The 26,615-nt window shown below is 38.4% G+C and overlaps 2 protein-coding genes and 1 pseudogene across 9 annotated transcripts in view; all 3 read left to right on the top strand.

Annotated features, from left to right (window-relative positions):
• Positions 1-403: 403 nt before the first annotated feature.
• On the top strand, positions 404-17,031 carry TPH1 (tryptophan hydroxylase 1). The gene is made up of 10 exons (XM_039851496.1): positions 404-535; positions 4,612-4,795; positions 6,688-6,788; positions 7,501-7,568; positions 7,724-7,920; positions 10,110-10,245; positions 10,983-11,109; positions 12,729-12,824; positions 13,557-13,690; positions 15,196-17,031. The coding sequence occupies exons 1-10, from the start codon at positions 419-421 to the stop codon at positions 15,368-15,370; spliced, it is 1,335 nt and encodes a 444-aa protein (XP_039707430.1). The 5' UTR covers positions 404-418; the 3' UTR covers positions 15,371-17,031.
• On the top strand, positions 747-865 carry LOC120593634 (uncharacterized; annotated as a pseudogene).
• Positions 17,032-21,977: 4,946 nt separating the features above from the next.
• SERGEF (secretion regulating guanine nucleotide exchange factor) overlaps positions 21,978-26,615 on the top strand; it is a 180,811-nt gene continuing 176,173 nt past the window's right edge. For 7 of the 8 annotated variants that reach the window (XM_039851528.1, XM_039851531.1, XM_039851535.1 and 4 more), the window contains exons 1-2: positions 21,978-22,083; positions 25,821-25,956. In XM_039851528.1, the coding sequence (XP_039707462.1) occupies positions 22,024-22,083; positions 25,821-25,956 (196 nt within the window). In that variant the 5' untranslated portion in view covers positions 21,978-22,023. Of the gene's footprint in view, positions 22,084-22,113; positions 22,713-25,820; positions 25,957-26,615 lie in introns of those variants that run through there. The other variant, XM_039851529.1, reaches the window with a different exon arrangement.

Here is a 26,615-nt window from a genome sequence, read left to right on the forward strand (position 1 = left end):
AGATCCAGTATAATAAGGAGCTAAAATTCTTGGTGAGGAGGAGGTAGGCTTTCATAGAGGAAGAAGACCCAATTTGGGCCACAACAGTCACGAAGACTGCTAGAAGCCAATGGCTTGAGTTGTGCCTCCAAAGAAGGATTGGATTAGAAAAAAAAAGAAACTAACAGGTGTAGTATGCCTGTTACATTCTAGGCGCTATGCTAGGCAATGTTTTGTTTTATTTTGGTCTCATTTCAGTCTTGCAAAGCATATCTGCATATTCCTATTTTAGAGGTGAGGAAACTAAAGCTTGGTTAATGTTATAAAATATTGTCTCAGATTCAAATACTATCAAAGATTGTCTGCATTGCACAACTTCTTTTTAGACCTTTCCCTATATTTTTATACTTTGGTTTTAGAGAAATACACCAGATTCATCATGATTGAAGACAACAAGGAAAACAAAGAGCATTCCTTAGAAAGAGGAAGAGCAACTCTCATTTTTTCCTTAAAGAATGAAGTTGGAGGACTTATAAAAGCACTGAAAATCTTCCAGGTAAGCACTTCATATTTCTGCATAAACTCTACTAAAATGACTCTCTAAGGTATGTTTAAAATATAGATTATTGTAAATTCTTCAAAGGTGGACTACAGACATTTCTTAAGCCCTTAAATTTCTAAAATATTGCCCAATTCTAATAAATGGATAAGAGATACAGAAATTTTTCAGAAGAGAAACTATAACTAGCAAATAAAGAAATGGGGCTATCTACGGCCATGCTACCCTGAACGTGCCTGATCCTGTCTGATCTTGAAAGCTAAGCAGGGTTGGGCCTGGTTAGTACTTCGATGGGAGACCACCTAGGAAGACCAGGTGCTGTAGGCATAAAAAAAAAAAAAAAAGGTAAAAAAAAGAAATGGAGGAAGAGAGAGATTCACTGCATAGATTTCAGAGAAGCAAATTTTAATTTTATTTTAATTAAATAAAATATTTAAATTTTAATGACGTTTAATGACATTAATAATATAGTTTATTATATTTTTATATAGTAAAATAGCAAAGATTTTACAATTATACTTTACCCTATTGCCACAGCTTCAATGCACTTGGCACTTAAATACACATTTGGTGTGAGGGTAAATTGGTGTAATGGGTGGGGAAACAATCTGGTAATATGTATTATGAGCCTTAAAATGTTCATGTTTTAGTCCATTTTCATAAATCTATCTAAAGGAAATAGAGATCAGCGATGCAGAACACGAATATCTATTGAGTACTTACAATGTGCCAGGTGCCCTGCTAGATACTAAGGATGTGGACCAGAACAGAGACACAGTGTATACCCTTGCAGTATGTATAATCTAGGGGGGAGCACAGAACTAAACAAATTATTATAGTAAGTAAATAATTACATGTGTGTAAAATGACCTGAAAGAGACGTACCAGGTACTATGATAGTATTCAACTGGGGGACCTAACCTACTTTAAGGGCTTAGGGACACAAAGATTTATTTATAGTAATATAAAAATTATTAATAAACTACTTGTCGTATGGTAGGGGACAGGTTAAATTATGCTAGAATGTCATTGGGGTTAAGCTTGTAGGTTCTGGAAGCAGACCACTGAGTTCAGATTTTTACTCTGTCATTTATTTTATTAGCTGAGTAATCATGGGCAAATTGATTAGTCTCTCTGCATTTCAGTCTTTACATCTATAAAATGAGAACCTACTTTATAAGGTCATTGTGAGAATTAATAGAGTTAATGAGTAAAATGCTTAGGATAGTTCAGAGTACCTTATGTTAGCTATTTTAAAAATCAAATTTATATCCATATGATATTCTATTGTATAGTCATTTGAAAATAATATTTCAAAGAATTAAAAATTTTAAATATAGACAAATAGTCTAGAAGAGTTTGAAAGGCATCCGTTTTCCTACTCAACACATCATATCCTCAGTCCCACTCCCGAGAAGCAACCTCGTGTAACTATTTCTGTTCTTTAAATGTAAATAGTACTCTTACATCTCTCTTTGAGTTATCAACTTTACACAATACTTTCTACTTTGAATGATACTAATACCTCCTCCCTCTCTGCTCCCTCTTAACTCCTCCGAAAGTCAGATAATTAAATGATTATTTTTAGCTATTCTATTGATTACCTTGGATTTTTAAATAATATACCTATATTGCTTCTTTCATCAACTTTAAACAAAAATTTATTGTTAATCAAAGAATACTTGTGCATGGTTCAAAAAGTCAACTCACACTATAAAGCTTGCCAAGAAAACAGTGGTCTTTCTGCTTAATCTCACTTCATTCCTCAGCTCCATTAAATTTTTTTTGTTAACCTTTGGTGCAGAGGGTTGAGTTAATCATACTTGTTAAGTCACAGGTACACTATCATCATTGATTTATACAGCCTCCTGTTTTATGTCATTGTTCCTTTCGCTCTTCATCTCTTTCTTCTGATAAACAGCTGCTCTGTTTGATATGTACATTGAGTTATTTTAATGTGTACTTAAGAATATGCAGAGTCTTTGCGGATGCTTATAATTAGTAATTTATATAAATGTTATTATATAGTGCACTTTTTCTTTCACTCAGCACTGTGTTTCTAAGACCCACCCGTGCTGCTGTGTGTCCATCTCATTCATTCTTTTAACTGCTGCATAGTGTCCCAGCTGTGAACCCATCCATTTTACTTACCCTCAGCCTACAGGAGGTAACCAGTTCCAACTCTTTCAACTATATTTTCTAGCATTTACGTCCATATTTATAAATAATCTGCTGCTATTTCTGGGTTTTTTCAATTGTAGATATTACTATTTATTTCCTACAGCAGAAATAAAGATTTAGCTTTCTTGACACAGCCCCCTTTCCAGTGGCCCCCTTAATTTCTCTTCCTTCCGTCTTTCTAAGGTAGTCATGTCCCAGTTTTGGACTATGTCAGTCTTTAGTGTTTTCATTATTAAGATTCAATAAATCTTATTCAAAGAAGATTCATATTATCCATTATTCTGACTCTTCCTTTCTTGTAAAACACGATTGCAACATAGTGTTTAAGAACATGGACTGTGAAGCTGAACAACCTGAGTCTGAATTATAGCTTTTTGGGAAAATTGCTTAAACTCTCCGTGCTTCCGTTTCTGTAACTGAAATTCCTGATAGGAAATGTTTCACTTATCACTCCTACTTTATCTGAATTTTCCTGAATTTTATTGACTATATCTTTCTTCCAAATGGACTTTTAAAATTATTTAGTTAAATTTCCTTACCAAATTCCATCTAGATTTCCATTTTGATGGCATTCAATAGCAATTTGATAGCAATCAATAGAATAATTTTGGAAAAATTGACATTTTGCATCTTTCTCTCCAAAAACATAATTTAACTTTATATTCATTCAAGTTATCATTCAGAAAATATTTATAAATGCATTCTTATTGTAAATATTCATAAGAGATAGATTCAATAAAATTCTCCTTTACTCTTGATCAATTCCAGTATATTTTGTAACTGGCTTTATTCTATTGATTCCATGATAAAGTCTATGTTCCAGGATAAACCCCACCTATTCCAGTTTCCCAACATCCCTGACATTCACTCTCCTTTCTTTTTGGTACATGTTCTCTGATAATTCTCACCTCTTTCCTACCTTTGCTTGTATAGTCCTCCTGTTTAGAATCCTTCCTTCTGCTTTCTGTCTTTGTATTCTATCTATACTTTAAGACTCATTTCAGTTTCCATCTGCTCTATGGAGCCTTCTACTCTCTCTAACTCATGATGCTTTTTCCCTTCACTGACCATCTTTTGCTCGTGAACATCCCCTACTTGTATTTTGTCATAGTCTTTTGTGTGTTAGACAACTAGGTTATACACTCGTTGTATGTCTTACCCTTCTTTGTATGCTTCACAGCTCTAACCTGGCTACATAGGTGTTCGCTAAGTTAATTCGATTGAACTGGTTAGTATTGGAGATCATCGACATTAACCTCATTTTTTAGGTGAAAAAACTGTTGTGTGACTGGTTCTTATGTTTCATTATTGTGCCAGTGCTTTTCCTCAGCTACCCGGATTGGTAAGAGAAGATACCCCCCTCTCACAGGTTTACACAAGTGGTGCTCACAGCTCAGACTGGCATGAAAAGACCAGAAGGAATCTGGTTCAGCTGGTTACTAAGTCTGTAGCTCGAGAGATTTAAGGTATTAAATACTCTGTGTTCAAGCTGTTCATCTAATTTTATTAAATGCATTTTTGCAAAGGAAACTTTTCTTTCTAAAGGACTACCATTATTACTTTTTAAAAACTAGCTTTTATTGGTGAGAATTTTCAAAAGGCTCTTTTTATCTAGGATACTTGGTATATTGATTTGAAGATCAATCTCTTCTGGCAAACTGAATGGCTTCTAGTGAGTGTTATTAGTTTCTGGAGGGCGTGATAAATTTTTCAAACTATTTTGAATAGCACCTACTATTTAGAGGAATTGCTTTGCTGTTGGCAGCACTGAAAACAGCCTTTTCACCTTTTGGCTATTATGACAAGTGTGAAATTGATTTTTAGTGGTAGTGAAAGTTATCTGCTCAGAGACGACAACTATTTGAAGCAGTCATGTTGTAATCTTTACACAGGAGAAGCATGTGAACCTGTTACATATTGAGTCCCGAAAATCAAAGAGAAGAAACTCAGAATTTGAGATTTTTGTTGACTGTGATATCAACAGAGAACAACTGAATGATATTTTTCATTTGTTGAAGTCTCATACTAACGTTCTCTCTGTGAATCCACCTGATAATTTTACCATGAAAGAAGATGGTAAGTTTGAAAAGCGAAAATACTACTCAGGAAATTAGGTACATAATGTGTGTCCAATCTTATATTTATTTTGAAGGATAAAAGTAAAAATAAAACTCTCTCTCTTAAAATTGCTTACAGTCTGGTAGTGAAGGGAACACAAAATATAATTGTTCAAAATTCTAAAGAAAAATTATAAGGTGACATTTTATCCAGTGTGAGACAAGCAAAAAGGAAACCCTGAATGTCCGAAAGAATTCGCAATAGTTAGAAACCAATTAAGTTATCTCAATTTCCAAATCGTCAAGCATTTCTTGATTTTACAAACCTTCAATTCACAATTCTTGAGCACCTAGTAACTCTTACAGGGCTTAGAATCTAGCAGATATTCAGTGAATATTTGAATTTGTTGAGAATGTTGGCAGTTGCTGACAACTATGATATGAAATACACAGTGTACAACATTCTTCCCTGTCTCCACTTCCACCAAAAGCAGATGAAAAAGCAGTAAAGCCTTCTAATGTTTCAGATATTCAGATAGCAAAGATCTTCTACTGTGGAAAAATCCTGTGGTTCACTTGGGGCAAAATCAGCCATGTTTTATACATGGTACTAAATTTAAAATAAACCCTTTAGATTATGTGACAATAGTTGGTGTGTAATCAGAACTGATATTCATCTGCTATGTATTTGTACAGCTGTATAAGTTATTGAAATATTAATATACTTTCCTTTCTGGCTAGCGGGTAGCTACTTCCCTGAGTCCTTTGAGTACTCCCAACCATGCCTGAAGCCTGTGTGCTCCAGATCTTCCCCTAGGAGTTTCAGGGCCCGCCACAAACAGCTGCAGGGGTAACAGCTGGCAGAACAGGAGCCTAGGACTTTGTTTGTGTCTATTTTGAGTGATATGATTGCTGCCCCTTTTGTATTTGTTGTTTGAATCTCTTGAATATCACTTCTGGGTATATTAGATTGGAACAAAAAGGATTGAGTTCTAGTCCTCTAGCTTCCATTATGGAGGGATGAGTTACCTTGGGTAAATTACTTTACCTTTCTGGACTTTGGTTACCTCATCTATAAAATGGAGAGTTTTATAGAGGCTAAAGGGTTCAGTTGATATTCAAGGAACACAACTTGTGTTGGATATTTCTAAGAAATGAAGATTTAAGAATATATAGTCTCTACCCTAGAGTCATTTCCTTTCTTTCCTATAAGACAGACATATACAGATACATTATAATGAAACACAGTAAAAACTTTTAGAAAATGAGAAACATAGTGTCACAGGAACCCTGAAGACACAGAATTAGTTCTACCCACAGGATCAGGGAAGGCTTGTTTGATTTGGGCCTTGAAGGAGAAGGGTATTCTTGGGAAAATAGAGGAAGCGGGCGGAGCAGGAAGTGGGATAGTTATTTCAGGCAGAAGAACAGCATATGCAAAAACCCAGTGTCTTATGAGGAATTGTATGACTAGGTGATGGTGAGAAGATCAGAGTGGTAAAGACGTAAATGATCTCTAGGATCCTTTCCATCAACAAAAATAAACATTCAAAGTTCTTATTTAAACTTTCACCTTGGTCTGGGAAGTTGTTTATCCTTTTTTCTGCTTTTTTAGGATAGTTAAATATGTAGTTAAAAAAAAACTTTTTTTGAACTTTTGGTCTATTACCAAAGTACAGCTTTTTCTAACACTTAAGAAATCAAGGCTCATAAAAATTTTAAGCTCGAAAATTCTGAATAAAATGTACTTATTAGAAATAGAGCAATTTGCTTGTTATAAATTTTGCCTCAGTGTACAAGCTAAAATTAAAACACTCATCTAAATGCATTTATGACTTTCTTAATTTCTTCTTCCTTATTGTCTTATTTAAGATTGTCTCTTCATCTGTTAGTGGTTTTTGTATTCTGCAGATATGGAAACTGTTCCTTGGTTTCCAAAGAAGGTTTCTGATCTGGACCATTGTGCCAACAGAGTTCTGATGTATGGATCTGAGCTGGATGCAGACCATCCTGTAAATATTTTTACTAAATATTTTCATGAAAATAATTTAAAGCAAGCTAAAAATTAAGGGCAATTTTTGGAAAAAGTGCTTATTCTAGACTAAATAAGATCTTGTTTTAATTTGCATTTCAGGAAGTTTAGTAGACCTCCATGCTGGTGGAATTGTGACTAACTGCCTGAAGAGCATCTAACTTCATTGGCTCCAAAGCATCTGTCACATGCCTGGCATTCCTATTATTAAGAGCTATTCCGAGAGTTATACTACAATAAAGACAGTGTCTGCAGTCAGTTTTTATTAAATTGGCATGGGTTATTTGAAAGGGGTGTAGAGAGAGAATGGAGAAAGTCTTATCACTCATGTTGCCTAGCATAATTGGTTTATTAGGCAGTTGATGAACTAGGAAGTCGTTTCCTTGGAAAATTATGTGGGATGCTGTACGGACATGAGAGGGGGAATTAGTAAATCCAGAGCATTAGGATTGCTTATAGAGCTTTAGGATCCTGGGAGGGAAGGAGAGAAGAGAGTGCAGTCATGAAGTCGCATAAACCAGGACTTTAATCTAGCTCCTACCACTTTGTAGCTCTGTGAATGTGACCTTATACTGCGTTAGACAGCCCCCAGCCAATCTATCCATTTAATGCAATAATAAAAATGTTTCCTAAATATCATTTGTCAAATATATTTTTGTATGAATATTTAACAACTTTTCTTTAATTATCAGGGCTTCAAAGACAATGTCTACCGTAAAAGACGGAAGTATTTTGCAGACTTGGCTATGAACTATAAACAGTAAGTGTTTTATAAAAATAACTTAACCAACTTTAAAATAATAAAATAAATCAATCAATAAATATATAATACTTATTTAGTAAGTAGAGAATAAGATAAGTGCTATTACTTATTGAACGCTAATTCAAAATAACTTCTTCCCTTTATCTCATTAGTGGAGACCCCATTCCAAAGGTTGAATTCACTGAAGAGGAAATTAAGACCTGGGGAGCAGTGTTCCGAGAGCTGAACAAACTTTACCCAACCCATGCCTGCAGAGAGTATCTCAAAAACTTACCTTTGCTTTCTAAATATTGTGGATATCGGGAAGATAATATCCCACAGTTGGAAGATGTTTCAAACTTTTTAAAAGGTAATAAGCTAATTAATTTTTTGTAAGGGGAATGTTGAATTCTGTTTTGATCATGACAGAATTTTTAATAGAGGAATAAAATGCAGTTATATGAGAGGTCAGAATTTTCCTGTACTCTGTCCTGGAGTATTAGATCCTATATTAGGCATCACATTTGAAGAGGGGCAATCATAACCATGAACAGATGTAGAAAAAATGAGCAGAATTATAAGGGGATTGGAAAATGTATCATATCAATAAAATCTGAAGGATTCTTAGGGTATTTGACCTAGAGATTTAGGAGATATTATAGTTTTGTATTTAAATATTTGAAAGTAATCTTATATAATAGAGGGATTACTATATGGCCCTAAAGTAAAAGACTATTGGATAGAAACTGCAAGCTTTTGACTCAAAATGAGGAAGACCATGCTGAAAGAGCCCTTTGAAAATAGAAGAGTCTTATGAGGCGGTTAGTTCCCCATCCATGGAGGTGGTCATGCAAAACCTTCACTCCCTCTTATCAGGGATGTGGTAGAGGAGATTCAGGCACCTTGGGGAAGGAAGGTTGGAGGAGATGATCTGAAGCCCCTTTCCACATTAAGAGTGTATCATTTTCCAATGGGAAAAGATATGCTAGTAGAGCAGAAATAAAGGGTAAAGACAGTTTGTTCCTTTCAGTTCTTCATACTTGTTTGGTCTAGACCTCCTTATTTTTTTCTAGCTAGTATAGGGAATAAAGTGATCAGTGATCTCCAGGGTCTCCAATATGTAAGAAAAGACATTTCCCCTTTGATCTTAGTAGATTAGAAACTTAGAGAAAAAAGATAAATTATGTTTTTGACTCCAAGGGAGTTTAGTTTATTTCCATCATGGTCTGAACTTACTATCTTTGAGTTTCTTACATAGACTGTTATAAAAATCTGTATTTCTATTCAGCTCCATAATTCTCATTTTCAATCACTGTACACAAAACAAAGAACTAAACAGAAAAGGGCAATATTGTTTTTACAATGGAAAAACTCATGTAAATTGTTCCTACAAAAACTAGATTTAAAAAAGTAGCGATTATGGATGACAGAACCAACAATGCACATTATCTCATGGGACACGGGATAGACAAGCACAGGCTATAGAAGTTGTATGAGATTTACAAATATTTTGATTCGGATACAAAAATGAAAGCTGTTCGCTTGGGGTCTGGAGCTTGAGCTGGCTACAAAACATGTTGCTAAAGGTGTTTCAAGGGAAAGTTTCAAAGAGAGAAACCAAAATTAGAAGACAGTTCAAACATAACATCAGTTTGAAGGGGCTACCTGCACTGTCAAATACGATGGTCACTAGACACATGGTGTTGTTTAAATAATGAAAATTAATGTAAATAAAAATGTTAGCTCCCCAGCCATACTAGCTACATTTCAAGTATTCAATAGCTACATATGGCTAGTGGCTACCCTAGTGGGTAGCCTACATATAGAACATTTCTGTCATGTGGAAAGTTCTATTGGACTGTGAAATCTTCCCATTGGAATGGGAGAATTTAGGTACAAAGCAAGTAGGTGGAATACCAGAGTGTGAGGGTTTGAAACGAAGGGCAGAATTGGAACTTATAGAGCTCCCTTGAGCCATGCAGCCTAGTGGCAGGCCCCTTTCACAGTAGGCATGCAGTCTTGTCTGTTGGGGGATAGAAAAGCACCATCTAGTTTAGGTAAAATAAACAAACTACTTTAGAAGAGGTAGTTCTGGCTAAAAATGCCATAGATTCAAAAATCGTTCTAATCTAAATTAATAGATCTTGTTAGGGTTTTTTTTTTTTTGTTAAAATTGTCAAGGGGATGTTCTAAATCCTTTATGAAGACAGCAAGATGTAATTTAAGAGACCTGGGTCCTCTTCCTACCTTTATCATCTACAACGTGCTCTTGGGCATATTGTTGAGTCTGTGAGCATCAGTTTTATAGCTGTCACAATGAGGACAATAAACTTTAACTCATACAGTGAACATGAAAGGAGATGTGATATGTAAAAGGTGTGATATTGCCTGGCAATGGTAAGTACTTAATTATTACTTCCCTATAGTATACATAGGATACATTTTAGTTTTTATGTTCTCTCTCAAAGTGTTACTTGATGCCACTGGCAGAGTTAAAATGGTGCAGTAAGTGATCTGTTCTGGTGAAGACGTCTCTGTGTTTTCTTCTTTGCTTTGCAGAACGCACAGGTTTTTCCATCCGTCCTGTGGCTGGTTACTTATCACCAAGGGATTTCTTATCAGGTTTAGCCTTTCGAGTTTTTCACTGCACACAGTATGTGAGACACAGTTCAGATCCCCTCTATACCCCAGAGCCGTAAGTACTTCTACGTCAGTATTCATTCATCAAATAGCTGTCTGTAATAATGATACTTACCTCATGATTTTTGGGTGAAGGTTACATGAATAAGCACATTTGAAGCATTTAGAACATAATACATGCTCTATGCTCTATATATGTTAGCCATTATTATTACTATTATTACTTGACAACCTGTTAGATGGCAGGTGTTGTTCTAAGCATAGAAGATGTAACACTGAAAAAAATTAGACAAAAATTCCTGCTTCATAAAGCTTATTTTCCAGTGGGAGATACAGATAACAAACAGCCTGTTTGGTGTTGATGATGAGTGACACGGAGAAAAATAAAGTAAAGAAAGAAGATGGAGGGGTGTATATGTATGGGTGGATGGAGGGTTGCTATTTTGAAAAGGGTGGTCAGGGAAGGCCTGGTAGGAAAGGTGATATCTGAGCAGAGACCTGATCTTTGGCAGGATCGGGGGGCATGTAGATGTCTATGGGTATCTGTATACACTTATGTGTGTGTGTGTGTGTGTGTGTGTGTGTGTGTGTGTGTGTGTGTTTGTGAGTGCCCAAGGTATCGAATCAAAATTGTTTCTTTATTTCATTAGTGTCCTTTGAGATTTATTTCCAATGTAATACCACCTGATCAATTTGAATAAAAGTAAGATCTGATTTTAATTTGACTGAATGGTTGATTAATGCATTTATGTTAAGCATCACATCTGTGACAGACTTATACCTCTTTTCTAGAGATACCTGCCATGAACTCTTGGGTCATGTTCCCCTTTTGGCTGAACCTAGTTTTGCACAGTTCTCTCAAGAGATTGGCCTGGCGTCCCTTGGAGCTTCAGAGGAGGCTGTTCAAAAACTGGCAACGGTATCAATCTGGACGTAGCTGTACAGAGTAGTAATTCTTAATGGGTGGGATATGAGTATTTACATAGTTTAAAAGTACATATTCAAGATGGCCATTAGAAAATGTTTCTTTTCTCATATTTAATTTAATTCAATTTAATTTAAATAATTTAAGTAACATTAAAGAAGGATATAGAAATGTAAGGTTTATCAAAGGGAGACATCAGCTTAAGAAAAGGCAGAGAAAAACTAGAGTACAATAATGTTAATGGTTTGTATATCTTCTTTTTTCAATAAAAATGATAGGTTCCCTAAAATGATGCTAAAAATATTTTTAAGCAGTATATACAAGACACCACTCTGGAAATACAAAGATGCGGAAGGCATGGTCCCTGCCTTCAGTGAACTTATTCACTACTTGGGGAGACAGTTATGTTAGAAACGTGAGATGAAGGTGATAGAGAAGTTGAGGCCAAGTGCTCTGGGCGTGAAGAGAGCTGCCCAGGGTAGGTTTCATGGAGGAGGAACACCTGGACTAGCCCAGGAAAGATGAGTAGTGTTTTCCTGTGTCAACAAGGGAAAGAAGAGCGTCTTGGGATGAGGGCATACAAGGAAAGTCAAGGAAGTACTTTGGGGAAAGAACAGGAAGCTGGAGCAGAGTGTGTGAGGGTGGGCAAGGCGGTATGAAATAGGCTCTATGGTTAGAACAGTGTTTCTCTAATTGTGGTTTTGGAGCTACAGGGGTACTTGGGATCCTTTCACGGGGTCAAAATCATACGTAAGTAAAAGATCCATTTAAAGTGAGAAGTGGATTTTAATGTAACAGAGTTCACTGATGTGGTTTCAGATGCCACATCGCAGTAGAACTTTAAGAAACAATCACTACTGAGTTTGCAGTGTCAAAGAAGAATATCCACAATTATCTGAAAAGGCTATTTCAATATTCAGTCCTCTTACAACTACTTATCTGTGTGAGGCTCAATATTCTTCATATACTTTAATCATATATGTTAGCCATTATTATTACTAATAGTAACCTGCTAGGTGACAGGTGCTATTCCTGTCTTCATAGAGCTTATATTCCAATGGGGAGGGGGTATAGATAATAAGCAAATTTATTGCCACATATTGCAACGGGTTAAATATAGAAGCAGATATGAGAATTCATCTTTTTCTTTAGCTGGACAGTAAATAATATCTACTTTAGACATTAAAAAGATTTCCAACAATGTAAAACAATGCTACCTTTTTTTAACCTTTTTTGTTTTATACAATATAGTTACTTTTTATTAAAATGTTACTTACATAACATAAAAAGAGTTTATTCCATTTTAAAATTATTTAGTAAACATTTAAATTTTTTCTGTTTTAATTTTTAATATAGTAGCTACTGCTAGCTGTAACCCACATAAACAAAAGGTCTTTGGGATTTTCAGTAATTGTTAAGAATGTATAAGGGTACTGGGAACAAAAGTTTGAGAAGTGCTTGTTTAGAATGAGGCCAAATTGTAGAGATACTGTGAGCTAGTCTGGGGGTCTTGGACTTTATTCCAGGGTACTTTGGGTCAGTGATAAAGAGTTGTGATTTGTTTTATTTTGAGTCATTCAGAATGTGAAAGTAATATTGATATCCTTTTGCAGTGCTACTTTTTCACTGTGGAGTTTGGTCTGTGTAAACAAGATGGGCAGCTAAGAGTCTTTGGTGCTGGCTTACTTTCTTCTATCAGTGAACTCAAAGTAAGAGTTGTAAATCTTTGCGCATCTCAGATTCACTTAATATAATTGATACAACCGGAAATAGTTTTTGAATTTGAACAAGAGCTTACTATGGAAAATACTTAGGGTAGCAGTAAATATTACTTAAAGGACACTTTTCTTGATTTCCCAAGGTTTTTGACATTTATCTCTATCATCTATCTATCTCTTTTAAATAAAAAAAGTATTTTAAAGCTTTTGCTTGCAAATTCTTGCTGTTTCTTCATCATTTTTGGTGTGCTAGCAATAACTTCTAGGAAACTTTTTGAGATTTATTATTTGGCCAATAAAGAAATAAACAGGTTAGTTGAGTGATGAATGTGTGTGTGAAACACTGTCTAAGGCACTCTCTTGCTCTCAAGGAGCCTACCACCTGGTGGTGGGTACAAGTCATGCATAAGAATAACTAGTGCAGAGAGTAGGTGCCATAATGCAGGAATAAATAAATAAAGATCCTTGGGTGCCTCCTACATGGAGAAGAGTGTTAGAACAATCGAGATGCTCTTGGGGCAATTATGGAGAACAGCAAGCCATTTGTTTAGCTAGAGAATTTTATGGGTTATATAGAACCGTAGGAAATAAATTTAGAATTGTAGGTTGGAGCCATTGTGTTAGTAATACATTCAGAGGTGTGCCGATTCTGGCAGTTGTGCGTAGAATGTGATCTATGAAAATAGAGAGTATTCTTTGATTCATTGACTCTTTGTCCTCTAGCATGCACTTTCTGGACATGCCAAAGTAAAGCCCTTTGACCCCAAGATTACCTGCAAACAGGAGTGTCTCATCACAACTTTTCAGGATGTCTACTTTGTGTCTGAAAGCTTTGAAGATGCAAAAGAGAAGATGAGGTAAAGTATATTTTCCTCATGCCTTAATTTTTCTCTGCAAGACAGAGGTCCAATAATGGTAAGAAATCACAGAAGTGAGCATCTGGATAAATAGAAGCCCACCAGGTGCCTTCTGCCTGTAACAAATCTCCCTTTCTCAACAAATATTTAGAGTATGTTGGGTATAATGATATTCAGTAGTTGAAATAATGAGTCAGATACACTGAGAAATTTGTTTCTTTCCATTTTTCCAGTCAGAGAGTTTATAATCTAATGGGGGGGGGGAAGACTATACTCAAATCACTATATAACAATTCAGAAAGCCTTAGAGGAGATATGTATGAAATATGGTTCTGCATTTTATTTAGGAGCAATTCATTTCAGCTGGGAGAACAGGGAAAGCTAAATGGCATTTTAGAAAGGACTTGAAAGATAGGTAGGATTTAGGCATGTTAAGTTTTAAGCTAAGGGGCAGCATAAAAAAGGTAAGGAGGTGAAAAAATATGTGAGATGTGTGATACAATCAAAGCTATGCTGTAACTATTAATCAGCTAAGTGTGTTATTAAGAAAGAAAGATATTGGAGGCAGAGAAACGATTTAGATTCTTACAGTGCTTCGAGTAAAAATACAAGCTGGAACTAAGATAGAGGTCGTAGGAAAGGAAAAGATAGAAGCAGGATCAACAAAACAACATTTGGTGGAAGGGGTCATGAGGTCACCTTGAGCAATGAAGATAGATAGGGGCTGAAGACATGCTCCTTGTCTTCTAGGGATTTTCCATTAGTTGGGGAGCTAAGCTGTGAACAGAATCAAATAACAATACTAAAGGGCTTCCTCTAGAAGAGGGGGCCCCTATGGGTAGACCAGGCAGATTGCAAGCTGGATTTCAGTCCCTGCTCATGTATAACTGTCCTCAGCTGCACAATCATCCCTAGGTGTCCTGAACATGATTGTTCTTGATGGTACCGAATGAGAGGTTCAAATTTTAGATTGCTAAAAAAAGCAGAAGGTCCGTGCTTGAAGAAAGGATAGAATTTAGGTCATTCGAGAGAAGTCTAGAGGAAACATTCTAAGCAGAAAGAATGTACATGTGCAGGAGGCAGGACTGTTCTTGGCCTGTGTGTGTGTGTAGGTGTAGTTATGGAAGTCACAATAGAGAGGTCTATTACTATGTGGTCAATGTTGTCATTATATACCAATAAAGCTATTGTGGTTGGTCTCCCTACTGCAGTTAAGAGGTGTATAAAGTAAGAAATTGTTAATAAAGCCCTCCACAGGATCCTTCCCTAGTAATGCAGGGATAGATATATCCATGACTACTTTAGGTTTTCTACCTGTGTAGGATTCCAGGGGACCTCTGCACATGTAGTGTAGAGAGGTAAGTCAGATTGGTTGCATGAACATCTAGTAGAAATTTATCTTTTGCCTAGTGTGTGAAATAGGTTTGCTGTTGTTTATTTAGTTTTCATCATTCCCCCTCGCTCCGGAAATTGATTGCCTTTTATTTGTTTTCTTTTTTTAATAGAGAATTTACCAAAACAATTAAGCGTCCATTTGGAGTGAAGTATAATCCATACACACGTAGTATTCAGATCTTGAAAGACACCAAGAGCATAACCAGAGCCATGAACGAGCTGCGGCATGATCTCGATGTTGTCAGTGACGCCCTTGCGAAGGTTGGCAGGCAGCTGAGCATCTGATAAGGTCCTAATCCTGAGGGCATCTGAGTATCAATTCAGAGGTCTGTGGGCCAGCCCTTGCTTTTCTTGAAGATTTGGTCACGGAAAGATGGCAACCAAATAATATTTTCTACTCTTATTTCTTAATGGATCATTAGTCTTTGAAAATTTATACCTGGATATTCTAGCCACCACCTATTATTATTATTTTTTTGGTAACAGCTTTAGTAAAATATGATTCACATACCATACAATTCACTGACCACCATTTTGACCTAATAGATACATCTAGTCCCAGTCTGATTCTATTTTCCCCAATTCTTCTTGAGTAAAATGACCTTTATGATCACTTAAAATATCCTGATAGGTATTATGGAGCTGGTCTATACGGTTACCTAAGATCCTCTTATTTCTGAAGTATCTTATCACTTAATTTACACCAAGCTCAATCACAGTCACACCTTTAAATTTAATAGGAGACCAGCTGCTAGCATGAGAAAAAGTATAAAGGCTTTTACACATGAAGCATACCTAGTAAAGAACAGGCAGTTTAGTTTCAAGTGTAGTATCTTGTAGGAGAAATAGGAGTAGCTAAGTCTGGAAAGGTTGATTGGGATATAATTCTAAGAATTTGGGACTTTATTTTATAGGCACTAGGGGGCTACTTACCAAGCGACCATCCTCCTTCAAACTTTCCTTTCATTGGCATTACATGATGCTAGTTTTGTTTTATATTTTCTGTCCTACTCATGGTGCCAAGGGAACTTGGTGGGTGTACCACTTGCAAGGCCCTGTACTCAAACAGGCAGCCCCAGGTGTGGTGATGTGATTGCCCGCAGGTTAGCAGGAGACAGTGTTGTCAAACGGAGAGTTCAAACTGAGACCAATGAGAAAAGCACAAAGTTAAAGTTGGAAAAGCAGTGCTGAGCACTTTGTTTCCAAGGTATATGGTGAGACCATAAATAGGAAGGCAAGTTGTGAGGGTAGACTGGGGGAAATAGGGAGGAATTGGAATGTAAGAAAGGAAGACCATGTTAGGACTGACACTGTAATAATGCAAAGGCTGCAAGGACTGGTTTTCATGTGGTGTCAGCTGTGTAGTACAGGGACTAGGCCTCATATAAATGGATGAAGCTGGACTCCTAAATATATGCTGATCTCTTTAATTTGCTCCTTTCTCTCCCCGTACACACTAAAGGAAGACTTTCCTCAAGTGTCTGTCTTTGACTGTCTTCTCTCTCTGCTATTTCTTCGTGGGATATATCATCCACATCCATCACTTCAATTCTTATTTTGTATGACTCATATTAGCAATTCTAACCCTCATATCTTTCTTGAATTTTTGCCTCTTAATTTCAGCTGGATATTTACAACTAGATGTTCTGTAAGTTAGGCCAATGTACAACTTTTTGTGGCACCATTCGCATAGAATGAAATGGAGTTGTGTAATATGGCAGACCTGCCAAGTATATCAAACTCAACAGGATCAAAAAGAAACTCAGAATCACCTGGATATCACATCCCCTCAGCTTCCGCTCCCAGTGATCTCATTTCTATTAATGCTATATTAAGGGTCATCTTTTCTGACAATTTTCCATTCTTAAGACACTGTGTCCTTATTTTTTTCACATTAATAGTCAAATTGTATATCACTTAATGTTTTATTTTAACAGACCACTAGATCTTTTAATCCTTTTTAGACCTTGAAAGTAATTATAAAAATCTTTAAAAATTTTTCTTTCATTTTGTGTCATACTAGGAAATAGAATTAGAAAAGATAATTCATGCTATTTTGTATTTTATATTACTTATAAATTTTTAATAGCTGATTAACTGTTGAATATACATTTGACAGTAAATAGATCTAAGTCAGTTAATCTAAAATCATGTGAAATATTTATTAGGTACTTCAGTTAGTGTACTTTGTTACAAGGAAATCTATTGTAAGCAAACCATGATAGATGGCAGATAACAGCAAATTATGCATAATTAATCTGGTTATTTTTATACAACTTTGATTATGGTGAAAAATCATGGTTATTGAATTTAAAATGTTGGTATTAAAATCACTTTATAACTAAAGCATGCTAAAATAAATGTTTGAAGGCATAACCATTATAATTCACAACTTAAGAATGATGAAAATGTTTAATGATCGATTTCAGTTATATCTAACCTCTGGATTTGTGATATGTGGTAAATTTGGAGTCCTGAGTGTCTTAGTATTTTCATGCATTTTAAATATATATCTTTAAAACATCTACGAATATGTTAATAGTTACTCAAATATGAGAACAGGATTGAACCTAAAGTTTAGATCATAACTCTTAATCAGTGAGTCATTACTCACAGACTTAGATGATATTTTCCTGACTTTTTAATAAAGCTCCAAAAGCTCTTCATCAGAATGTCTATACTCCTTAATCCAGTTTGTCATTTGGAGTTATACAGTAGTAATGGCCCACCATAATGTATAGAATTAGAGTTAATTTTTAAGTTGGCTTCCAAATTAAAAAAAGAAAAAAAATCCTGGAATTCTTTAAAGGACATATGATAGAGTTTATATACTAATTTCTAGGAGACGTATAAAGATGCTTTAGTCTATTTCAGTCTAGTCTTTGTTGTACTATGTAATTTATGATTTGCTAGTTTGTTATTCAACTGGATAATAAAATGGATACAAAATTCATGGTCTCAACAAGTACTTATTTTTGGTCAAACATGTTAAAAATTGATATATATATATCTATTAGCAATCGTATTAGTTTAAGGAATCTATCACATCCTTACAGTTCTTTAAAAGCCTATGAATATGTGAGGTAAGGGAAGCTAAGTACACCTGGAATCTAGTAACTACTTTGTGGAATTCTTGGTAAAGTCTGTCTCGTGTTCCTCATCTGTAAAAGGAGCTAAATCTACTTCACTGGGTCATTGGAGGAATTATGTTGTGAGAGGACTTTGTAAAAAGAAATGTGTCATCCATATGTAAAGAATCATTAATATAATCACTCTCCTAATCAGAGATTCCCCATAGCTTCTAGATGATTTTATCTTCTTCTGGAAGGAATTAACTTTTACTTCTAGCAGGTGGTATGTATATAATGTAATGGAAATGCCTCCTTAGTCTAATTGGGGATTAAGCAATTTGAAACTGAGCTTCATTCAGACTTTGTGAGGGCTGGTTTATTTCCAGTTTGCCTCCACTCATGAGTGCAACCCTTTAGGGATCCCAAAGGAAAACTATGGGTGTGTGCCAGGGCTTCTCCTTGGGGACCCTAGCCTCCTACTTTTTGTCCCCTCCTTCACTGGCATCCCTCCCCCCAACCCTCTCCCGTAAGATTGTTAAAGTGCTGCTCAGTTTCTCAGCTTCTCAGCTGCTGCTGCTTTCAGCCCAGTTTCTTAGTCTTCAAGTCACTGTTTGCTAATTAGCAAATGCTTCAAGCAGAAAAGATGTGCCAAATAAAATCTCTCAGCTTCCAGGTATTGGCCCTGTAAGTTCTGGCTGCTTTGATAGTTCTCCAATGACTTGAAACAGAGTTTAAAAATATTTTCCCCAGCTTTTCTAGTTGTTTTTATGAGAGAATCAGCCTGCAGCTAGCTAATCTGCTTTTACCATAAGCAGAAATCTGGCCTTGGAGTAAATCATTTAACTTCTTTGTGCCTCAGTTTTCTTGTCTACAAAATAATTATGACTCTAACAATACTTATCTTACCACTAATATTGAGAGGATCAAATAAGATAACCTAATGGAATAAATTTCCTAATCCGTATGGCCCGAAACACTTTATATTTTTTCTCTTAAGGGGATACAAGGCATCTGAAAGTGATACCATCAAATAGTTTAAATCTGGTGCTATTCAAGAACTGCAAATCAACTGGGCTGCTCATGGGAAGAGCTAGTCAGTGGCATGTACATAGTTGAAACAGTTGCAACATCTCAATACTTCCAAGAAATTATATTAAGGGATGTAACATAATAATATAACTGTAAGTTAGCTAAAGCATTGCTGCATGTTCACTCAAGGGGTAAAATCAGAAAACAACTGGATTCTCTCAGATCCTTTCTCTATTAAAACTGGCTCTGTGGGTAATGCCTCCTTGCCCCTTTGGATGAAATTTCAGGTCCTGGCCTTGAATATTCTGCTCACTCTCAGTCCTTAGTTTCTAATCTCTCTCTCTTTCTCTCTCTTCAGTATTTTAAAAGTCCAGTCTTATGTAAAAGTTCAAAACATTAAACTTTATCTAAATTTAACATTTTTCTTTTTCTCAAAACCAAGAAAGGAAGGGGTGTGCTTAGCTTCTTTATTTTCTTGCTCCCCCTTGCCCACTCACTAGGTTGCCTCTGGCTCCTCCAGGGTTTGGGAATGGTAATGGAAAAGAGAGGTAAGAGTAAAAAGTTCTTTTAAATCTGATACTGTTGTGAGTTGGCATCAGTGTTTTTTGTACTTGGCAAGTATTTAGTGCTGACTCATTCTCTGTGGGTGTTTTGGAACACCTTTCCACCTTCTCATTTCTCGAGATCTCTTGGTATGGGTAAATGTACCTCTCTGACAGGGCCAGTGAATTCATTTCCCTCGGCCTCTAGTGGTCAACTCTCTTGGGGTGTTACTTCACCCCTCCAGAATTCCCTTGGACAGGGTCCAAGACCGTCCCCTGGCCAAATTGCTTGTGTATGGGAAACACTTACATGGAAGATACTCAGACATTCTTTGTCATGAAAGACACTGGGCATGAAAAACCTCTCCAAAGCATCAATCTCTCTTGCTCAACTATCAGAGCAGTTATCTCACTAAAAAACATTGGACTTCTCAGCACAAATTGGACAGCAGCCTGCCAGGCCCCAGTCTGGAGGGATACATACCAAGCTCTCTAAGTAGCCTAGCTGAAGCTTAGAGATGAGATGGGTGGGACTCATAGCACATGGACAACTATTGTCACATATGCTCTCAGAATTCTCTCTCAGCCTCTCCAACCTCTTTCATAGACTGGAAGTCATACAGTCGAGACACCTTCACAAGTTATGTTTGGTGGTCTTGTACTTCACTTTATAATGTGAAAGTATTGGCACTTAATGATGGCACTTAATGCCTTGGGGGGTCTTGGCCCAAACTGAGACTGGTAGGGTCCCATTTTTACATCCTATTGCACATGCTGGAAAGGAATGGTCAGACAAAAAAGTCCACTCTTAAAAAAAAAAAATCAGCAAACATGGTATAGTTTTCGCACATGGAGGTCTCCTGAGTTTGTATTTTTCTTGGCATGGTCATGGATATTCTAGAGATGCCACAGACCGGAGAGGTAAAAGTGAGGTGCTGCCCTCAAGTGGTCGCACAGTAGGAAACAACGAGGAGTGCGTGGAGTGAAACAGGAAAGGGCTGTATTAAGAGCTCACTCCAGACACTTTTCCAGGGCTCCCAGGCATAAAGGATGTTGAGTACTGGAGTCTCGTGTCAGCAGGGTGGTCGAGAACTAGTGAATATGAATTATCATCTTTAATGTGAACCCATATATACCAATAACATAATGTGTGGCTAGGAATATGTGGATTATGTACAAAAAGTACAAAAAAGAAAATAAAAATCACCTGTAATCCACCACTTCGAGAGTGTGTGCGCGCACACGTGTGTGAATGGAAAGCTGGTATAATACTTACTTTAATGACATGTCATGACTATTTCCCTTAATATCTTCTATATTTTTAAATGGTAACCTACTATTCCATTGCATGGCTATGCCATAATTTAATCAATTTATATTTGGACTTTCAGGTAGTAAGTTCTTTCCTATTACATGTAACCCCTTAATGAATAACTTGCAGTTTGAGTTTTTGTGCACAGCTCTGATTATTTTGTGATAAATTAACAGAAGTGGAATTATAGGATAAATATCCATTTACCTATTTTCATATTCCTAATATGCATTGCCACATTTTCCTCCCGGAAAATTGTATTTATTTAGCTCCCACCAAAAGTGTATGCTAAAAGTCATTTTATGTGAAAATCTTTGTTGGGTGAAAATTGTTATTAATGATCAGAATCAGGCCAGGGCCATGCTCGGAATACTGAAGGTCAGAACGCGGCCCCGCAGGAATCTACAAGAACTAGCCTCCTCAGTTCAGTGTCCCGAGGTGTAAGTTCCCGCTCTGTGCCAGGCACTGAGGGCGACACCAACGATGTAAGACACCACACTCGCCTACGAAGACGTTCCCTCAGGTTTTGCAAATACACACCAAAATAGGCCCAATGACAGTCTGGCCTAAGACCCTGGGGCAGGACCCTTTCCTCCCCTTCCCAGGCTCCATTTCTTCCCCATCCAATGGTGACGCAGTCCCTGCCCTGTCAGCCCCACTGGGCTGTCGTGGGGCTCCAAGGAGACAAAAACGTGAAGGGGCGTGGTGCATTCGTCTAGAACTATTACTAAAAATAAAGAGTGAGCCACTCTGCAAGGCAGGCAGGGAGCCGTGGGCAGAGACGCTCAGAGCGCGCCGGGGCGGGGCCGCTGGGAGGCGGCTCAGGAGGAGGCACCGGCGCGCAGCCTGCCGGCCCCGCCCCCGCGCCGGTCCCTCCCAACCACAGACCCCGCCCCTCGCTGGCCCCACGCCCCCTCCTCTTCAATCGTCACCAGGAGGGCCCCTCCCCCGCCCCTTCCGGAAGCGCTCGCAGAGCGTCCCCGCATGGAGCGCGAGGCGAGCGCCGCCGAGGCTGCCGGAGCTGCGGCCGCACTCTTCGCCTGGGTACGTGACTCCGCCCCCCGGGCCCGGGCCCGGGCCGCTGGGACTGGGGGCTCCGCCGCTGGGAGCTCTGGGCCTCGGCGTGGGCGATCCTGGGCTGCGCGGCCGGGTCCGAGCCCAGCTCTAGCTCTGGGTTGGAGGATCCTGGCCGGATTCGGATGATGAGAGGGAGGGGAGGGAAGAGTCTTCACGGCGTGACTTAGGGGTCCTGCTGGCTGTTGGGGTCCGGACCCGAGGGGCTGCGGCGCGGTGAGAAGAGCCTGCCTCCAGGGCAGAGCGTCAGGTTCCGCGAGAGCTTCGAGAAAGACAGCGTGGAGGGCTCTGACAGGACGGGATCGCTGGGTGTCACAGTCCTGTGGTGCCACCTGTGCTCCCCACCCGCCCGCTGCCCGGAGGATGGAGGCCTTTCTCCAGCCCTACCTCTCCGGCGGGAGCAGCCTTTGATTTGAGGCCTGCGGTGTTTGGCGGTGTACCAGGCGGAGACCCTGCATAGTTACTGATATTCTATTGTGACCGGGTCTTGCCTGTATGGGAGCGTGGGCATCTGCGCTGGTGTTGCTTTGACAGAAGCACTGAGACAGTCATCTTTTTGTGTCGTGGCTGGGAGAGATGCACGGGGACAAGCAGACATGGTATCTTGTAGTCCTTTACAGCACGTATCCCAATTGTAGTTCTTTACAGCACGTATCCCAATTGTAATGAAATGTATAATTTGTTAATAGCAGTCTCCTTGGCTAGAATGTAAGCGTTATAAGGGTGGGTACTGTGCCTGTCTTGTTCACCGTGCCTGGTTTGTGCCTGGCACATTGTAAGGTGCTCAGCAAATATTTGTTGATGAATGAATGAGTACCTGTTGTGTATGAGCTATGTGCTCGCTGGTCTTTTGGGAAAAACACAAGAGTGAAACTTCTAGCTGTCGTATTGGGCTGGGGGAGAGGGAGAGAAATAATGCCTATATTGCAGTCAAAACCAGTATGTATTGACTAATTAAAAAACGGTAGTTATCGGTAGGGAGCATTTGTTGAATGTAAGGCTGCAGACTGGCAGAAGAGAGCACTGTGGTGTGGCCTGAGGTAGGCTGGCTGAATGTCTTTGAAGTGGGGGTGGTGCTGGGGGTCGAATGTGTGCCTGGGCTGTGTGTTGTCTCTAGCTTTTCCCAGGCTAGAGACTGGTGTCTCTGTGGACAGAGAATATATCTGACAGAAAAAGCCTTTCAGATATGGCCTTGTTTGTACTGAAACAAAAAGATTGTTGAACCTAACCCCACTGCTGTGCTTGGAGGCCTGATTGTGTTTTCTTCTTGCTGCTATATCTGTGTGGAGGGGTATATTAGTTAGCTAGAGCTGCCATAACAAAATACTACAGACTTAGGGGCTTAAACAAGGAAATTCACTTTCTCACAGTTCTGGAGGTCAGAAGTCCAAGATCAATGTGTCAGCAGCTTTAGTTTCTTCTTAGACCTCTTTAGACCTCTTTCTTTGGTTTGTAGATGGCCATCATCTTGCTGTGTCCTCATGTGGCTTTTTCTCTGTGCGACAGCATCCCTGTGTTTCTTCTTATAAGGACACCAGTCATATTGGATTAGGGCCACGTCTTTATGACCTCGTTTAATCTTAATTACCTTTTTAAGGCTCTATCTCCATATACAGTTATATTCTGAGGTACTGGAGATTAGGGCTTCAACGAATGAATTTTAGGGGAACACAAGACTGTAAAAAGGGGAATTTGCATATTTTGGAGTTGTGTGTGTGTGTGGTGTCAGGAGTGTTCATAAGGAAGGGAGGCAGATACAGCTGTAATAGATTATATTAAAATTTTGTTTTGTTTTGCTTTGACGGGAATTTAGGGCCTCTTGCTGCATTACAAAAATTTGATATCATAGCTTGAATCCATAATGCCAGTGTTTGACTTTCTGTTCAACAGCATGTAGCCTTGGTAATGGAGCAGCCACTGAGATCTCAGGGCTGATGGAGAAATCCTGTGCATTGCCCTCACTTCACACCATGCAAGCTTTTCATTTGTTCTTTCTTTGGTGGGGACGCATGGGGTCTTACATTCATTCACTGTAAAATACATGCACACTTCTTCCGACCAGCACAGTTTCAGATGCAGGGGAAATACCAGTGAGCAAAACAAAGTACCTGCACTTGTGGAATTTACTTTTTAGGAGATAGATAGTAAACAAGTAAACAGAAGTGATGCAATGACAGGGAGTGCTATGAAGAAACATAAAGCAAAAACAAAAAGGAGGTAAAGTGATGGGGTGCTATTTAAGATATGGTCATACAGTGAGCTGCCTGCCAGGCTGGGTTAGCAAATATCCTTTTTTTTCTTTATTCTTAGCGTCACAGTATGGTATAATGAAAGGAGCAGGCATCGACTTATTGCCTACCCAGTTATGTGACTATGGAAAATTACTTAACCTTCCTGATGCTTAGTTTCTTCATTTGTACAACGAGAGCGACAAGCCTATCTTCTCTGTTGTTGTGAGAATTAAAGGCGAATGCCCAGGACACAGAGAAGCACTCAGTAATTGGTAGCTATTATTGTCCCTGAGGATCTCTAGAACCTGTGTCCCTGCCACGGCTTGTACTTCCAGCTTGGAGTCCTTGCAGCCCAGGACGGCTGTAGACTAGACCACAAAGGGTGAGGGTTTGTATGTATTTTTTTGTAGTTATTTTAAATCACTTTTCCTCGTGTCTTCAAAAACAAACACATTTTAAAGGTTTTATTACTCATGTCTAGGAAGAACCAGCCAGGAGTAGGTAGTTAGAAAAATTATGAGGATTTCTGAAATCTTAATAAGATTTTCCTTGCAGGCTCATGGTGCCTTATCTTCAATTTTGAATACAAAAAGCTCTGAACACCCCAAACTGACCTGACATAAGGCTGTTTATAGTCTTTGCTCACTTACTGTGAGTATGTGTACCGTTTAGTGCAGAAATCACACTGCTTTGCTTATGGGGTATGCTCCCAGAACTTGCAGCGGTCTATATGATTTATATACCATATTACTTTTTGAAACGTCTATAAAAATTTGTATCTGGCTGCAAGTGTTTCAGATTAGGGATATGGCAATTTTATTGTATAAAATCATATAGACATGTGATAGACATATTGCCCATGAAGGGGAAATCTGTTCCCTTACGGAGATCTCGCCATGTGAATCTTAAGAGTCACAAATATAGTACTTGGAAAAGCCCTTAGAGATCATTGCCAACCTCTTTCACTTACAGATGAAATAACAATGATATGCCTTGCTTGAGGGTACAGAATCTTTAACTTTGATTACAGAAAGTCATTGCCAGTTTTTCCAGTGAAGGTGTGAGGAGAAGGGACAAGAACTAGTCCCAGGGTATTTCCTACCCACTTTGTTCCCATTTCCCCTCATTATTTCTTTTCTTAGCCACCCCAGGTAATTAGCTTTCATCAGGAGGAACTCCCATGCTGTCCCCAAAAAGCAACATATGGGGGCTGGGGCATTGGAAGAGAAAGGTAAAGAGTGGCACGGGATAAGCTGTGGATGCTAAGGCCTCCTCTCACATGAGAACTGTGGTGTTCCATGGACGGGACCACTGTCCAAGTGTGAGTTGCATGTAACAACTTCTTAAGAATGAGCCCATGAAATCTCATCTGTTATAGGCTCTGAGATGTCAGAGTGAGAAAGACAGAGACAGATAAATAAACATTGACTGTTGTGATTGTCCTACTTTTTCATCCTTGGCTTATTTTAACCCTAGGGTGCAAATAGCTATGGGCAACTTGGCCTTGGCCATAAGGAAGATGTGCTTTTGCCTCAGCAGCTGAGTGACTTCTGTAAACCTGGGCGTGTCAGGAGAATCACAGGAGGAGGGGGCCACTCTGCTGTTGTCACAGGTAACTTTCTTCAAGAATAGATAGCCCTCATTTTCTTATTTAGATGTTTCCCCCACTAGTTGTCATATTACTATCTTTCAGCCTTTTGTGTTTTGCAGAGGAAACCATTAGAGAAACCTAGGCTGCTAGAGCGGAAGGAACTTCAGAGATCTAGGTTCTTCCTAGGCTCTCCTTCCCCTCCTCCTACCCCTATCCCATTACACAAGTGAGGCTCAGAGAGGAAAACTGCTTGCTTAAGGTTACAAGACAAGTTAGTGGTAGAGTTGCAACATATATCACGTTTTATACCATATATTGTTATTTAACTTTCGTATATGAGTTAGAGGTCTTTGCAATTAGATTGGATATTCCTTGAGAGCAGGAACTTTGCATTTTCCTTAATTTTTCTAGAGTACCTAGGATAGGATTTAACCAGTACTATAAGTGTTACAATATTGTGAAGGAGGGCACATTGCATCCTGGTTAAGAACACAAAATCTGGAATCAAACTGCCTGGATTCAGATCCTGGTTCTGTTATTCATTAACTGTGTGGTCTTAGGAAAATTACTTAATTTCTCTGTGCTAGTTTCCTCACTGTTGCATGGATGAGAAGAATTAATGAGTTAACAGGGCTGCATTTTGACTTTTATGAGTCCTTAGCACTTTTGCCTTTGTGGAC

This window comes from Pteropus medius, unplaced genomic scaffold (assembly GCF_902729225.1).
Source record: "Pteropus medius unplaced genomic scaffold, Ma_sr-lr_union100, whole genome shotgun sequence".
NCBI classification, from domain to species: domain Eukaryota; kingdom Metazoa; phylum Chordata; class Mammalia; order Chiroptera; family Pteropodidae; genus Pteropus; species Pteropus medius.